Genomic DNA, 16702 nt, shown 5'->3' with positions numbered 1-16702 from the left:
AAGAAACCAACTCTTGACCCTTCAGACATCAAGAACTACAGACCGGTATCCCTTCTACCCTACCTATCTAAAACTCTTGAACGTGCTGTCTTCAATCAACTGTCCCTGTACCTCCACCAGAACAACCTTTTGGACCCCCACCAGTCCGGCTTCAAGGTGGGCCACTCGACCAAAACGGCCCTCCTGGCAGTGACCGAGTCACTCCAAACTGCTAGTGCGAACTCTCTCTCCTCTGTCCTGATTCTCCTGGACCTGTCTGCAGCATTTGACACGGTGAACCACCAGATCCTTCTCTCTACCCTTGAGGGAATGGGTGTCTCTGGCTCTGCGCTCTCCATGTTCGCGTCCTACCTGACAGGTCGCTCCTACCAGGTAACACTGAGAGGTTCTGCTTCGAAGCCACGTAGGCTCACCACTGGGGTTCCGCAAGGTTCGGTCTTGGGCCCTCTTCTTTTCTCCCTCTACACAACATCTCTTGGTTCGGTTATCCACTCCCATAACTTCTCCTACCACTGCTATGCTGATGACACCCAGCTGATTCTGTTGTTTCCTCCTTCTGACGCCCAAGTGGAGACGCGCATCGCTGCTTGCCTGGCAGACATCTCGGGGTGGATGTCGAAGCACCACCTGAAGCTCAACCTGGACAAGACTGAGATGGTGTTTTTCCCAGGGAAGGGCTGCCCGCACCGAGACCTGGCCATCACCATAGATGACTCCGTGGTGACGTCTACTCGGACCGCGAGGAATCTGGGTGTGACCCTGGACGACCAACTGTCGTTCTCGGCAAACATCGCTTCGGTGACGCGTTCCTGCAGATTCCTCCTCTACAACATCCGGAGGATTCGTCCCTTCCTCACCGACAAGGCAGCGCAGGTGCTGATCCAGGCTCTTGTCATCTCCCGCCTGGACTACTGCAACTCCCTCCTTGCTGGCGCCCCGGCTTCCGCCATCAGACCTCTGGAGCTCGTCCAGAAAGCTGCTGCTCGTCTGGTGTTCAACCTTCCCAAGTTCTCCCACACAACTTGCCTTCTCCGTTCTCTACACTGGCTCCCCGTAGCTGCTCGCATCCAGTTTAAAACTCTGGTGCTAGCCTACAGGGCAGTGAAAGGAACAGCTCCTTCATACCTCCAGGCTATGGTCAAGCCCTACACCCCCGGCTGACCACTTCGCTCTGCTGCCTCCAGGCGACTGGCTGCCCCGGCGCTCAGCGGCCCCTGCTTGCGATCAATGCGGTCACGGCTTTTCTCTGTTCTGGCACCTCAGTGGTGGAATGATCTCCCGACTGATGTCAGGACAGCGGAGTCGCTGCCCATCTTTCGACGCAGGCTGAAGACCCATCTCTTCAAGAAACACTACCCGGATCCTCCCTCTTAGGACATCACCTACTCTGTCCTAGCTCTTCTGATGCTCTTGTTTTCTAATCTTTCATTTCTAATCTGTCCTTTTTTTTTCTCATTCATTATAGTACCTAACTTATTGCACTTCTACTCTAGCTCTAGTTCTGCTCTTAGCTGTTGGTTTAGGAAGGAAATGCACTTACGATTTCTTGTGACCTGAAGTTCTTTTATCTACCTTTGTTGAACACACTTATTGTAAGTCGCTTTGGATAAAAGCGTCTGCTAAATGACCGTAATGTAATGTAATGTAATGTAATGACTCCTCCCTACATAACTGAAGAGCAACAGTAGTCTCAGATGCAGAAAAAGCTTCTGAATGGATTTTTTTTGTCAGATTATACCAATTTGGTTTTGATGACTGATTCACAGACTGGATTAAGAGTTTATACACGTTCTAATACACATATTATTCAGAGAGCTGCAGTCACTACACATGCTTTAACTTCACCAAGCTTGACCCTCCATTTGGGGGACCAGCAGAGGGCGTCCACTCTCTCTATCCCTCTTCACAATTTTCATTGACCAACTGGCTGCTGCATCCAAATTATGAAATAAAAGGAATTCAAACAGTGGGGTGAATTATAAGGTCAGCCCGTAATGCTGATTCTACAAAACCCACAATCCTAGCTGCATGAAACCCTCTCCCCTTTGACAGGTTCTATTCTGGACTGTGGCGTCCTTTGTGAGAACCAGGAAGAACATTAGCACTGTGAGTGGTGAAGAGAAGAAGAGCAATTGTTAAAATGTTGTCATTTCACATGTGTCGGTAGAGTCCCTGTGTTTATCACACCCAGCACGCACTGAGAGAGAAAGTGGTCCACCCAAAAGACCCCACACACACAAACACAAGAGAAACAACCTGATGAACCATTAAACAAACTCATGGCTCAACACAGGAGGGCCAACTCTTCAGGACAAGACTCAGCTGTTCAACTACACCAGAAAGACAAGAGGGACAATAACGTGCACATCCTGGATAGAACAGGGAAGACGGTTTGATAGAGGGGTAAAAGAGACTAGCTACGTAATAACAGATAGAAAAAACATCTTTGAACAGAGGAGGAGGTCTATGACACCACTTCCTCTCCCCAGGAGACTTAACAACCATTCACCTTCCAACAGACATGTTACAGCACAAAGGAGAACCCCAACTACTGTTGTTGTCGTCCACACCGGGCCACAGGGGTCTACACGGACGATTGTTACAGCAGCGAGGAGGACCAATCAGGAGGATCAAGGATCCTGATAATGACTCCACAGAGGTGAAATCCTGGGAATCCCTGCCAATCAGTCAGAACTGCAGAAGCCCCTCGGATGAGAGGCGAAACGTCCTCAAGTCTGTACTACCAAGTCCAGTTGCTTGAGAATCAACTTTCCTTGGATACCATGACCTGGATGACATAACCATTCACGCTAAACAATAGAGGATACACCTACAGTATTGCACTTATGGGGAGGGTAGTGTCGGTAAAATGTTACCGTCAATACTACTAATAATCCCAATCCCACTTTCCTCCACGTGGTTTTATCATCTCCACCCCTACCCCTAACTCCGCACAAAGTCACTTCATCAATAATAGAAGCACTTGAGGGCAGAAAAACATTCCACCAAGCTTCTCAAGTGTGGGCGTCTGCCGCACAACATCGATGCTGCAACTGCCAGATACATCATCGGTTGAAAGCCAGACTGAGGACCAGCTAAGACTGAAAATGTACTTAGATAAGTTTCAGCATTGACATTTGTCACCAACAGGAAAAATGGTCTGCTACTCAGGTGATGCCTAACAGGCTGGAGGAAAGCTTGGTAGGAGCACAGGGGAGAGAGCATGTACACCAGATAATACAAGACAGCAGGACAGTCCAGAAGGAGAGGATAGTAAGAGAAGAGACAGCTGATTCCCCATCCTCTGACTAAACTTACACTACCACTGAACAACTATGGCCAAGCTAAGTCTTAACTAAAACCGTCTAAGCCTAAACTACATTTAGGCCAGATCACTTTCCAGCAAAAGCAGACTTGTTTACAAATTTCCCCCTGGGCTGTGACACATGACTTTCTTAGGAACGACACAGTCAATGACAAAGAAGTTTAATGTTAGGAAAAGTGTTTTTATTTTGAATTAAATGTATTGAAAACACAGAAACTGTCATATAAAAACAAAAACAAAAAATCTTCTTAACATTGTCATGTGCTGCTTCTGCTGCCAACAGTGTCAACAACAATAATGTGGCATTTTATAATGATCATTATCAGCACTTACCACATCAATTAGGACAATAGACCATTACAGAGTTCTATTTTACTGTTTAATTAAATCAAAAGTTTAATATCAAAGTTGTGAAAAAGAAAGTTGTGTAATGAAAAGCGATAACATAATGTGATAATATAGTTTGAGAGGGGCTTTGAAAACATACACACATGTATTGCTCAGTCACTGTGTCATTAGAATTGAGAATAGAACTCTCCGATGCCTCTCAGTCATGGAAACATATTGTTACAACAAATACAGCAAATTGCAGCAGAAATTACTAATTTCTGAAGTTAAATTTGTCCTGACAGAAAAACCTCTTAAGATATTTGGAAATTTCTTTCATTTTCAGTCCATAGATGATTGGATTCAACAAAGGATGATACAAAAACACCTGTAAAGTCATGATTAAGCGTACAGTCTTTGTTAAACCAGATTCCACTCGAATTATAACAACATCATATGTGGTTAAAAAGGAAATGCTGATTAAAACCAGCAGGTGAGGTAAACAGGTCTGTGCAGCTTTACTCCTCACTTCTCTACTACTGCGATAGGTTATTATCAGAATCCTTGCGTATGTAAAAAGAATGAAAAGGAAAGGCAAAATTGAACAGTTTAACAAAGCAATCACACCAAAAATAATGCTTGCTGTTGACCTCACACACTGAAGCTTAATCAGTGAATTGTTGCAAAAAATCCCCTTCAAAGTAAGATTACACAGTTTCTCAAAGCTATTCAACATAAGGGCCAACAGAATGTGAGCAGCACAGAAAAGCCAAGCAAAGGCCACTAAGATAATAACAGTTCTTTTAGTCATGATGGTTGAATATTGCAGTGGTTTACATATAGACACATACCTGTCATAAGACATGACTGCCAACAGAGGGAATTCAGAAGCTAGAAAAGTGTAATACATGAACATTTGACAGAGACAAGCAGGATAAGATATGATCTGTTTGTCAGATAGAAAGTCGATCAAAAGCTTTGGGTAGACAGCAGTGCTGTAAAGACCAGAGTTCACTAACAGAGCTGCAATGAAAATGTACATGGGCTCATGGAGGTTCTTGTGAATACAGATAAGACAGACAATAGTGGAGTTACTGCAGATGATAAGAATATAAGCTGTAAACATGATCACAAAGTAAAGGGGACCATAAATGTGCACTTCTACATGTCCACCAAGAGTTATATATGTTACATTTAAATCATCATCCATGAAATTTCTCATATTATGAAATTATAACAACACAGAAAACATAAACATACAGACTGTATTGTTCTCTGACTCACAGACCATGAATCTCTCTTAGTGTGTGCTCACCTCCAGAGCTCAGGAAGTCAAGTATTTGAGAATGTGGTTCATGTTTTTATCTGACTGCTTCCCCCTCCATGGATCTCATTAAACTCTCCACCTACAGCAGCAAACACGTGACCCACATCATCAAACTCTGGAGGCCTGAACCTATAGTTGTTTTTGTTTATCGGGACTGAACATCTATTCTATTTTACTTCCCTGTTATTTCACATCATTGCATCATAGTTCTCAATGGTCATTGGAAAGTGAATCCCTTTGAGTACACTGTTGAGGGCACCTGACCTGAGGAGGTCATAATTAAGGATAAAGGGGTGAAATTTAGGGGAACCTTAAAAAAGCAGACCATTGATGCTGCAACTGCATACTAGGAGAAAAAAGTAGTAGAAATTTTGAAGGTGGCAAAAGCCAGGCTTGTGATAACCATTTAGAACTCAAAATACTAAAAAAGCTCAAATCCAGAGTGTCAGCATTGACATTTGTACTAGAACAAAAAAGGTCTGCTAGTCAGGTGATGCTCCAAGCAGAATTGCGGCTGAAGCATCATGACACCGCCAGCAGCATAGGTGAAGATGAAGTGGGAAGATCAGAGAGGAGCATCTCCCGGAGAGAGCTCTAGAGGATGCAACCAGCTAGGATCTAGTTTCTGCTGTGGTCCTTGAATGAATTGAATTCCCCACAAATGTTCACCGGTTGGGTGATCATCATCGCCCTCTCTGCTACAAACCAGCTACTCTGGAACATGTCATCCTGCTAAGTTGCATAAGAAGAAAATAACATCAGAGGAACTTCACCTTCAAATCAAATCAAATCGTGGAGCCATATAGCACATAAACATCTGGGAGGGCTTTACAGGACCACTGCAGCACAAGCATCCCGACCAGCCCAGGGCTATCTAGGAAGACAAGGAAAAACTCACAAAACCTTTAAATGTACAAGGAAAAGGAAGAAACTTTGGTAGAGGAATTTCAAAAAGGGACTCTCTCTCTACACAAACGGCCAGGTGTGGAATAAGAACCACTGGTGGGAAAATATACAAGAATACAGCAAAAGATCCATCCATCTTCTCCCGCCTATCTGGGGTTGGGTCTTGGTGGCAGCAGGGTTCTTTCAGTTGCTACCCAAAGCTCATGGCCATAGGTCAGGGTTGGAACGTAGACCGACTGATAAATCGGGAGCTTTATTTCCGGCTCAGCTACATCTTTACCACCATGTTCCATTACGACGTGTGCATCACTGCTGATGCTGCACTGATCTGCCCGTCCATCTCCTGCTTGATTTTACCCTCATTCATGACCAAGACGCTGAGATACTTGAACTCCGTCGCTTAGGGCAGCAACCCATTCTCAATCCGGAGGGGGCAATCCACCATTTTCCGGCAGAGAACGATGGTCTCAAATCCCCAAATCAGATACTCTTCTCACCTAAGCTGCACCTTGAGATCCGGCCCATGAATGTCACAAATAGGACCGGTGACAAGGGACAACCTTGACAGAGTCCAGCGCCCACTGAGAATGTGTTCAACTTTGTGCCGAGAATGAGGACACAGCTCTCACTTTGGTTATACAAGGACCGCATAGCTCGTATCAATGGCCCAGGTACCCCACACTCCCACTGTGTCTCCCACAGAATTCCCCACATTGCTCCTCCTGAATCTAAGGTTTGACATTCCGTCTGGGTCTCCTTTCCAGCACCCTGGAGGAAACGTTGCCAGGGAGGCTGAGGAGTGTGATTCCCCAATAATTGGTGCACACCCTCCAGTCCCTCTTTCTGATAAAGGGGACCACCACCCTGGTCTGCCAATCCTGGGGTACTGTCCCCAACCCCCACATGACACTGAAGAGCCAGAGCCTTCAGACTCCGGGGGCGGATCTCATCCACCCTCGTGCCTTGCCACCGAGGCGTTTCTTCACTACCTCTGCGACCCCTGCCAGGGGCATGGGTGGGGCTTCCTCCGAGTCCTCAGAACCTGCAACATGTCGGTCGGATTCATGAGTTCCTCAAAGTGTTCTCTCCACCACTTCACAACCCCAGTCCAGGTCAGCAGTTCTCCTCCCCTGCTGAGCACAGCCTATGACGAGCCTGATTGGCCGGATGGTTTGCCTCTTTTAAGGCCTACTCCATAGCCTCCCGAACCCCTCCCACATGGGTGTTTTCTGCCTCAATGACTGCTGTGGCCACAGCCCGTCTGGCCTCCTGGAACCTGACTTCTTGCTGGAGCCTTTGAACATGGCCCACTTGGATTCCATGTTTTTCCCCCAATTTGTTTCTTCATATTAGGGCAATGAATTGCTCTTAGTGGCTCTCAGCGTGGCTGGTGGATGGTGGGTGGACTTTGGTGAACCCATTAAACAATCTGCTAGCATGGGGAGAAAAGAGAGAAGACCCCATGGCCCATCCTCTGACTTTACTCACACTACCACTGACCAACTAAGGTTAAGCTAAGTCTTAGCTAAGCATACCTATCCCTAAAGATAATTTAGGCCAGCAAATCACCGTCTCGTCAAAGGAGACTCTGTTCACATGCTGTGTCACAGCACTTTAATTACATTCAGCAGGAAAGATGCATTTTTAGTCTGGATTCTATCAAGATAACACACTCTGGACAGAAATGAAAGGATGCACCCCCACACTCACCGTGTGCATGTGAGAGGACACACACAGGTTGTAACATTTCACCCTGAGGTGGTGACGAATGACTTTCATTGTAATGACTCAGTCAATAACGAGGAAGATTAATGTCAGGAGAAGTGTTTGAATTGAATGTAATGAAAAAACAGAAACAGAAACAAAGAAACAATAAAGAAAGTGATCTTCTGAACATTGTCATGTGCTGCTTCTGCTACTAACAGTGTCAACAACAGTAATGTTGCATTTTATAATGACCATTATCAGTACTTATGACAGCAATTAGGACAATAGACCATTACAGAGTTGTATTTTGCTATTTATCAATATAAAAGTGACAGATTTACTATCAAAGTTGTGAAAATGAGAGTTGTGTAATGAAAAATGACAACAAAATGTGAGTTTGAGAGGGGCTTTGAAACATGAAGTGTATTGCTCAGTCGCTGTGTTATTAGAACAACAAATACCAATGGATAAGATTTAGGAGAGAAGGAGAAAGGAATGAACTAACTGTGTTGACAGAAGAACCTCTTAAGATGTTTGGAAATTTCTTTCATTTTCAGTCCATAGATGATTGGATTCAACAAAGGATGATACAAAAACACCTGTAAAGTCATGATTAAGCGTACAGTCTTTGATAAATCAGATTCCACTCGAATTATAACAACATCATATGCGGTTAAAAGGGAAATGCTGATTAAAACCAGCAGGTGAGGTAAACAGGTCTGTGCAGCTTTCCTCTTCACTTCTCTACCACTGCGATGGGTTATTATCAGAATCCTTGCGTATGTAAAAAGGATGAAAAGTGAAGGCAAAATTGAACAGTTTAACAAAGCAACCACACCATAGAAAATGCTTACTTTTGACCTCACACACTGAAGCTTAATCAGCGAATTGTTGCAAAAAATCCCCTTCAAAGTAAGATTACACAATTTCTCAAAGCCATTCAACATAAGGGCCAACAGAATGTGAGCAGCACAGAAAAGCCAAGCAAAGGCCACTAAGATAATAACAGTTCTTTTAGTCATGATGGTTGTATATTGCAGTGGTTTACATATAGACACATACCTGTCATAAGACATGACTGCCAGCAGAGGGAATTCAGCACCTCGAAAAGTGTAATACATGAACATTTGACAGAGACAGGCAGGATAAGATATGATCTGTTTGTCAGATAGAAAGTCGATCAAAAGCTTTGGGTAGACAGCAGTGCTGTAAAGAACAGAGTTCACTAACAAAGCTGCAATGAAAATGTACATGAGCTCATGGAGGTTCTTGTGAGTACAGATAAGACAGATAATAGTGGAGTTACTGCAGATGATAAGAATATAAGCTGTAAACATGATCACAAAGTAAAGGAATCTATATTTGTGCACTTCTACATGTCCATCAAGAGTTACATATGTTACATTTAATTCATCATCCATTATACGTCTCATGTTAAAAGATGTTGGCCTTGTTTATCAGGACTGTACATCTGTTCTATTCTGATTCCCTATTATTTCATATCATTGCATTATCATTCTCAATGGTCATTGGTAGCTGAAGCTCTTTGAGCGTACTGTTTGTTGCCAATCTTAGCTGTAACACAGCAACTGAGGCTAAAATCTTCTCAAAGATGACAGAAATGTATATTTGAGTCAGCTGACCTGAGGTTGTGTTTAAAGCGAATTTACTCAAGTCATCACAATTAACAAATAACAACCTATAACCAAACAATCATTATTGGTGTCTCCCTCCTCCAGTAGGATTCGTTACAGGCACTACAAACTACAAAGGCACTGATTGGGGTCTTTTGCAACACAGAACAACAAACACACAAGACAAACAGATGAACTACACTACACTACAACAAACAAATCCAAGCTGATAAGTAGAAATAACTTCAACTGTACTTGTACAAAACCAATTGTGTTCATGTGTGTATTGTTACATGTACAGGATTATGGAGGAGATAGTTAGAACGGCACTACCACCTTTGTCCTCACCATCATCCTAAAACGAGTCCTTCAGCGGGGTTTCTATTCATCTCTGTCCTCCATTCTTCTGGCTAGCTCACCAGTAGTTTCCTCCCCTGCATGTTTCATTAATATGTCCACGTACGTTGGCATGAGACGCCTTTGCCATCGATCACTGTGGGTTGGCTCACATAGCACTAGTTTACCGCCAAGGAGCACCCGGTGCCTCTGGCAGTGACTGGCCAGCCTTATTCTCCATACTGATATCTTCTCACCCCTGGTAACCTCCCATACAAATGCTTGTTTGTATCATGCTTGTTCTGGTTGATCTGGTTCTGTCATTGTTCACAGCCTCCTGGTGTGGCACTCATCCAGAGACGTCTGCAGAGTAGGGTTCAGGGTCCATGGACTCCACAGTTGCAGGGAAAAGGAGCTAAGCTTGATATGTGGAGGGAGGTTGGAGTTCCACACACCGGCCATGCCATTCAGAACTTTCCGTGCTAGTACCTTCCTCACTTTAAGGTCTTAGTGTGACGATTTGACTCTTGAGCCCAGGGATTTGAAGTGGTTGACTTTTTAATAGCAGTGCCTCCTTTTGTTGTTAAATGTGGATGTTGTCGTGGGCAATGACCTTCCTGCTGCTCTCCATGCGCTAACCTCTCCCAAGTCCAGTGTTCTCCCAGGCTGAGCAGAGGCTGAAGATTAGCTTTTCCTCAGGTCTCATCTTCCCCGACCCGAAAATGCATTTTGTTGTGGAGGTGGCTGCCTCAGATGTGTGTGTGGTGGTTGTGCTCTCTCAGCCTTCACCCGTCTTTACGTGTACAACTACAGTGTACAAATGAACCGACGTGTGAGGTCTACATGGATGGTATAATTGAGTCTGTGACAAAAAACTTTAGTCTGGCTATGATTATTCCTGTGTAAATATTACAGGAATTTAGTTTGAGGTCCCTAGGATTTATCAAAGTGTTCTGCTGTAAGTGTGAAAGAAAAATATTAACTGTTTATTTACAAGTTTTGAACTAAGAGATCAATTAACAATAAAGCATATTTAAATACAAATAATAAACAAGCAATTCATTCCGTCAATTTAACAAAGCTGACCCCAGAGTGGCTCCAGCTTGAGAAGCGACTGACTGAGATAAGAGCATCACACAGCTGTTACACTCAGCAGGAGCCACAGGGACACACTCTACACACCTTTGCTCTGCTGACTGTTAGTTATGGAAAGAAAAACCTTCTGAGGCCATCTATTAGAAATGACGGTTAGATTTATCTTGTGCTTTTGTTACTGACTGTAACAACATCTGCTTTGTTCAATTCAATAACAGCTTCATTTTCTATGATAACAATAATAACAGTAATTGAAAGTCACACTTTACTGTAATTTAAGAGACAGAGGCAATGATGTATGTCAAGTTTTAACATTCTCTTTATTTCTCTAGATTTTATACAGATAGTATATTGATTATGTGGTTCTTTATGGAAACTGATCATCAAACTCTGAAACAAACTGTTACACTGAATACACACTGTGGAACTAAAGCAGCGTGGAAATGACACTCAAGTCCGTTCAATGTCATTCATTTGTCTCTATAGAACAACATCTTCAGGTGTTTGGAGATTTCTCTCATTTTCAGTCCATAGATAATTGGATTCAACAAAGGATGATACAAAAACACCTGTAAAGTCATGATTAAGCGTGCAGTCTTTGATAAATCAGATTCCACTCTTATTATCATAATATCATATGTGCTCAAAAAGGAAATGCTGATTAAAACCAGCAGGTGAGGTAAACAGGTCTGTGCAGCTTTTCTCCTCACTTCTCTACTACTCCCATAGGTTATTATCAGAATCCTTGTGTATGTAAAAAGGATGAAGAGCACAGGCAAAATTGAACAGTTTAACAAAACAATCAAGCCATATATGGACATAAATTTTGATCTCACACATGGAAGTGCATGCATTGCATTATTACAAAAGACTCCTCTCAAAGAAAAGTGACAGAGTTTCTTATTAGAATTTATAAACACCGGCACCACAACCTGACAAGCAGGGAGACACCAAGCTAAAGCAATTAAAACGCTGACCCTTGTTGTAGTCATGATGGTTGTATATTGCAGTGGTTTACATATAGACACATACCTGTCATAAGCCATGGCTGATAACAGCAGGAACTCAGCACCTAGAAAAGTGTAATACATGAAAAATTGACAAAGACAAGCAGGGACAGATATGATCTGTTTGTCAGATAGAAAGTCAATCAAAAGCTTTGGGTAGACAGCAGTGCTGTAAAGAAAAGAGTTCACTAACAGAGCTGCAATGAAAATGTACATGGGCTCATGGAGGTTCTTGTGAATACAGATAAGACAGACAATAGTTGAATTACTGCAGATGATAAGAATATAAGCTGTAAACATGATCACAAAGTAAAGGGAACCATAAATTTGCACTTTTACATGTCCATCAAGAGTTATATATGTTACATTTAGTTCATCATCCATTGAACTTATACAGAATATAAATGATATGAACATATAACCTGTATTGGATTGTCATACTCAGTAACCAGGCTTTGTGTTCATCTCCACAACTCAGAGAGTCAAGTATTTGAGTTAGTGGCCCATGTTTTTATCCGTCTGCTTCAGCCTCCATGGATCTCATTAAACTCTCTGACACGTGACCAACGCCATCAAACTCTGGAGGCCTGAAACTGGAGATGTTTATTGACGCTGTCTCCATTCTATCTTTAGGACCTTGGTAAACAACATTACTACATGACATCACACCCAAATCCTCATTTCCATGAATATAATATATTCTATTTGACCCTGAATTGAGGAGGCAGTAGCTCAGTGGGTAGGGCTTCCGCTTGGGAACTGGAGGGTAGCTGGTTCAAGTCCCTGCCGAGGTGCCCCTGAGCAAGGCACCGAACCCTCAATTGCTCCCCCCTCTGCGAAGGGTGGTAATGTAATGTAAGTCGCTTTGGATAAAAGCGTCTGCCAAATGCTCGTAATGTAATGAATTGAATCCTTGAATCCTTAAGATCAAGGCAGTCCAATGATTGAATTCAAAACAATATAGTTGTGTAACTCTCCACAAGAAGCCAGGCAGGAACTCACTACCTAATTATCTCTGTTAGTGTGCTTGAGTGTAAGTGGATGCCTGAGATCCCTCTGGCCTGTCACTTTGAGGCTAGAGGGGCTGATAGAGTTACAGCGAGGGGCCAATCAGAGGAGCTGACGGTGTGTGCTGCTCTGTCCGCCTGTAGACTCTATCTGCGTGCCTCCAGCAGGTGAACGCTGGGCTGTGTTTCATCTTCCAGCTACCAAATCCATGCAGTGTTGTTTTGTTTACTGTTGTGCTAAATAGCGATTAGCATGCTAGCAAAATTAGCATAGCTTCCAGCTTTGAGCAGCATGAGTTTGTATCGTGTGTGGCCTGGCTGTCAGAGGGCCATTTGGAGAGAGTCTCAGCTTTCAACCTGACCGCCATTCATCCCCCATTATCCACGATTCCAAGGTGACCATCAGTTTGTGAATACCAAACATTTATTTTAGTAGCCACCATCTACAAACGTCAGGCCTGCCACTTTGTTCTTCTGGGTTTGAGTTCATCTCAGTTTAGGCCCATAAGCTGCAGGGGTTGAACTTTGGTTTGGAAGTAACCGTTTGTTTGGGGAAAGAACAAGAAGCTTTCAGGAAATTGAAGTAAGTTTGATGTATTTTAAAACATATGAAGCTGGAGCGTCTTGCAGCGGTCACTGGGAAGAGGCAGGGGACAGCTTGGATCCGTCCCCAGTCTATCACAGGCCAAAGTGTTAACCACTGTGCTGCCCTGTTATTTTATAAGATTGAAAATAAAAGAGATTCATCATCATCGTTAAAACTGATATCACAACTAACAAATGAGATTGAAACTCTGAAATGGTGAAACAGAAACAGAAATTACATTAAATCAGCTGCTTCTGTTACTTCCTATTACAACTACAGCATTGTTGAATTTAATAGTTTTTGGATTTTTATGATAACAATAAAGACATAAACCACAATTTGCTTTCATTCTAAATCCTTTATTACACTCTAGTTATCTGATGTTATCTGAAATGAAAACATTGTGATTACATTTTGTAAACATGATGTTTTAGGACTTTGCATGAGGATATTGATTATATTATTAAACATTAAAATAGAGTTAGATCTTTGCCTGTTAGTCATGAATCAAACCTCCTGATGACATCCTGTGGAGAAGAAGTGACAGCACAGTTTGGGACATTAGTTTAATTTGTCTTGAGAGAACAACCTCTTCAGGTGTTTGGAAATCTCTTTCATTTTCAGTCCATAGATGATTGGGTTAAACAGAGGATGATACAAAAACATCTGTAAGGTCATTATGAAGCGTACAGTCTTTGGTATCTCAGATTCCACTCTAACTATGATGACGTCATATGAGCCCAAAAGTAATGTGCTTACTAAAACGATCAGGTGAGGCAAACAGGTCTGTGCAGCTTTCTTCCTCACTTCTTTACTGCTTCGGTAGGTTATTATCAGAATCCTTGTGTATGTAAAGATTATGAAAAGTGAAGGCAAAAATACAGTATTTATCAAAGCGATCACGCCAAATACACGGACTTCTATTGACGTCACACAATGAAGTGAATACATTGTGTTGTTACAAAAAAATCCACTCAAAATAAAATGACAGAGTTTGTTATTGGCATTCAAAAGAACTGCCACAAGAATGTGACAAGCAGAGATAAACCAAGCCAAAGTAACTGAAATACAAACTGTTGTTGTAGTCATGATGGTTGTATATTGCAGTGGTTTACATATAGACACATACCTGTCATAAGACATGACTGCCAACAGCAGGAATTCAGAAGCCAGAAAAGTGTAATACATGAAAAATTGACAGAGACAAGCAGGGACAGATATGATCTGTTTGTCAGATAGAAAGTCGATCAATAGCTTTGGGTAGACAGCAGTGCTGAACACAACAGAGTTCACTAACAGAGCTGCAATGAAAATGTACATGGGCTCATGGAGGTTCTTGTGAATACAGATAAGACAGATAATAGTGGAGTTACTGCAGATGATTAGAATATAAGCTGTAAACATGATCACAAAGTAAAGGGAACCATAAATGTGCACTTCTACATGTCCATCAAGAGTTATATATGTTACATTTAGTTCATCATCCATCAAGGATTCCAAATGCAAAATCTAAATGGCATAGATTATATAAACATACAGACTGAATTGTTCTCTGACTCACTGTTACCTGACCATGAATCTCTCTTAGTGTGTGCTCACCTGCAGGACTCAGGAAGTCAAGTATTTGAGAATGTGGTTCATGTTTTTATCCGACTGCTTCCCCCTCCATGGATCTCATTAAACTCTCCACCTACAGCAGCAAACACGTGACCCACATCATCAAACTCTGGAGGCCTGAACCTGCAACTGCTGTAGGCCTTGTTTTTAGGACTGTGTTTCTATTGTATGTTTTTACCACATTAAAACACGTTATAATCCTCCCTGCCATGGGTAAAATACTATGTCCTTAGGGAAGACGAACAGATGCAGCATCACCAAACAGATCACCTTTTGTCAGATTAATGATGGTTGAGTTCCTGGAAGGTAAAAGGAACAGTGATCTGACTTTCATATAAGGGTCGGACCTGTGAGATATACAGTAAGATTTGAGGAGGGTGATCTCACAGACACTAGTTTCACTCAAACGCTTTATGCCCATGTATCTAAGACTTCATATTTAAGGTAGACGACCTGAGGCCAAGGAGGCCAGCAGGGCAGACAGCTTAGGTGGATGGAGACAGAACAGGATCTTTAGATACTGGGACAGTGCCTGACATGGTCATGGTTCCATGTTGCTGGATTACAGCAGATCTGTTGAGGACCTGTCTGGCTCAGGCTCAATGGTGTTTGGTGACAGCAAGACTGCTACAGAGTTGCCTAGCACCTCAGGCTCAGATGTGCTGAGTGGCCGTGGCAGAGGTGGATGGTGACTTAAGGTTTGTTTAGATGGACTGCATCAGAGGCAGTTGGTGATTGAACTGCTGCATAGTCAGGACACAGAACGCTCTGTGCCACCAGACAAAGGCAAGATGGCTGTGGAACCCGTCAGTGACTCATCCCTGATGATACCATGGAGCAATGGGACTGTTTCAGGGCCAGGTTCTTAAACATTTGTGGTGCTAGGTGACTTGGTAAATGTACTGACCCGAGCACTGGCCCTGTGCTTTTGGCTGTAGAGGCCGGTATCCAGAGAGATCTCTCAAGTCAGGCCTGCACCTTTTGTTTCTCGGTTTGAGGTCATATCACTCATTTAGTTGCAGAGATTGAAATTTGTTACCAGTGGTTTGGAAAAAACCATTTGTTTGTGTAAAGAACATGCGGCTTTCAATACATTGGAGTACAGTTTTTTTTTTTATAATTTTAAACATCCAGCACAATTTCCTGTCTCATGATACAACTTTGGAATCTCAGAATCAGAGAAGGATTTCCTCCGTGGCATGTCAGACCTTCTGTCCATAGGGTTTCTGAAGGCCTTCATTAACATTATAAATGGGAACAAGGTTCAGGCATAAGGACTCCACCTCTCTTCCCTACTGTGTGGGACTGTGTGGGACTGTGTGGGACTGTGTTGGACTGTGTGGGACTGTGTTGGACTGTGTGGGACTGTGTTGGTCTTTGGGGGTGTTTGTACTGATCCCAGCCCAGCTCAGTCTTGAGTCAGCAATCCTCACCAGCTCTCTGTGGAGCTGCCATGATGGATACTAATATGTCATTCATAACATAATGGGGTTTTCTTCTTTGCTTACTACATAGTTTTTGTTGCCTTGTCTTAATGATTTCACTGTTCAGAACGACTCCGTGTTACACTGTGCATGTGATCAAATAGCTCATTGAACCTTTGACTTCTATTTTATAATCCATGCACCCGTTCTCCATAGCCCCTTATCCTTTCAGGGTGGCGGGGGTGCTGGAGCCTCTCCCAGCGCTCACTGGGCAGAGGGAGGGGACAGCTTGGATCGCTCCCCAGTCTATCACAGGGAGAACAGGCTGGAGCGCTCACCACTGTGCTGCCCTGTTATTTGATTTAAGATTATAATAAAAGAGTTGAAGTTTAATGAGGTAATTG

General features: G+C 43.0%; 4 protein-coding genes across 4 annotated transcripts; all 4 read right to left on the bottom strand.

Annotated features, from left to right (window-relative positions):
• Positions 1–3926: 3926 nt before the first annotated feature.
• On the bottom strand, positions 3927–4862 carry LOC143006659 (olfactory receptor 10J4-like). Its single transcript, XM_076157898.1, has one exon. The coding sequence runs from the start codon at positions 4860–4862 to the stop codon at positions 3927–3929; it is 936 nt and encodes a 311-aa protein (XP_076014013.1).
• Positions 4863–8092: 3230 nt separating this feature from the next.
• LOC143006658 (olfactory receptor 10J4-like) lies at positions 8093–9013 on the bottom strand. Its single transcript, XM_076157897.1, has one exon. The coding sequence runs from the start codon at positions 9011–9013 to the stop codon at positions 8093–8095; it is 921 nt and encodes a 306-aa protein (XP_076014012.1).
• Positions 9014–11127: 2114 nt separating this feature from the next.
• Positions 11128–12048, bottom strand: LOC143006657 (olfactory receptor 6N2-like). The gene has a single exon (XM_076157896.1). It carries the CDS (start codon positions 12046–12048, stop codon positions 11128–11130), a length of 921 nt encoding a protein of 306 aa, XP_076014011.1.
• Positions 12049–13818: 1770 nt separating this feature from the next.
• Positions 13819–14745, bottom strand: LOC143006656 (olfactory receptor 2A12-like). Its single transcript, XM_076157895.1, has one exon. The coding sequence runs from the start codon at positions 14743–14745 to the stop codon at positions 13819–13821; it is 927 nt and encodes a 308-aa protein (XP_076014010.1).
• Between the last annotated feature and the right edge of the window lie 1957 nt (positions 14746–16702).

Source organism: Genypterus blacodes, unplaced genomic scaffold, assembly GCF_046128005.1.
Source record: "Genypterus blacodes isolate CSIRO-AG114 ecotype Tasmania unplaced genomic scaffold, CSIRO-AGI_Gbla_v1 ptg000075l_1, whole genome shotgun sequence".
In the NCBI taxonomy this organism is placed as follows: Eukaryota; Metazoa; Chordata; class Actinopteri; order Ophidiiformes; family Ophidiidae; genus Genypterus; species Genypterus blacodes.
The sequence above is the reverse complement of the archived record's forward strand: the minus strand, read 5'-3'. Positions and strand labels throughout refer to the sequence as shown.

What these genes read in the sequence shown, in the direction of transcription:
- LOC143006659 (XM_076157898.1), bottom strand. Translation starts at nt 4,862, where the DNA reads ATGGATGATGATTTAAATGTAACATATATAACTCTTGGTGGACATGTA.
- LOC143006658 (XM_076157897.1), bottom strand. Translation starts at nt 9,013, where the DNA reads ATGGATGATGAATTAAATGTAACATATGTAACTCTTGATGGACATGTA.
- LOC143006657 (XM_076157896.1), bottom strand. Translation starts at nt 12,048, where the DNA reads ATGGATGATGAACTAAATGTAACATATATAACTCTTGATGGACATGTA.
- LOC143006656 (XM_076157895.1), bottom strand. Translation starts at nt 14,745, where the DNA reads ATGGATGATGAACTAAATGTAACATATATAACTCTTGATGGACATGTA.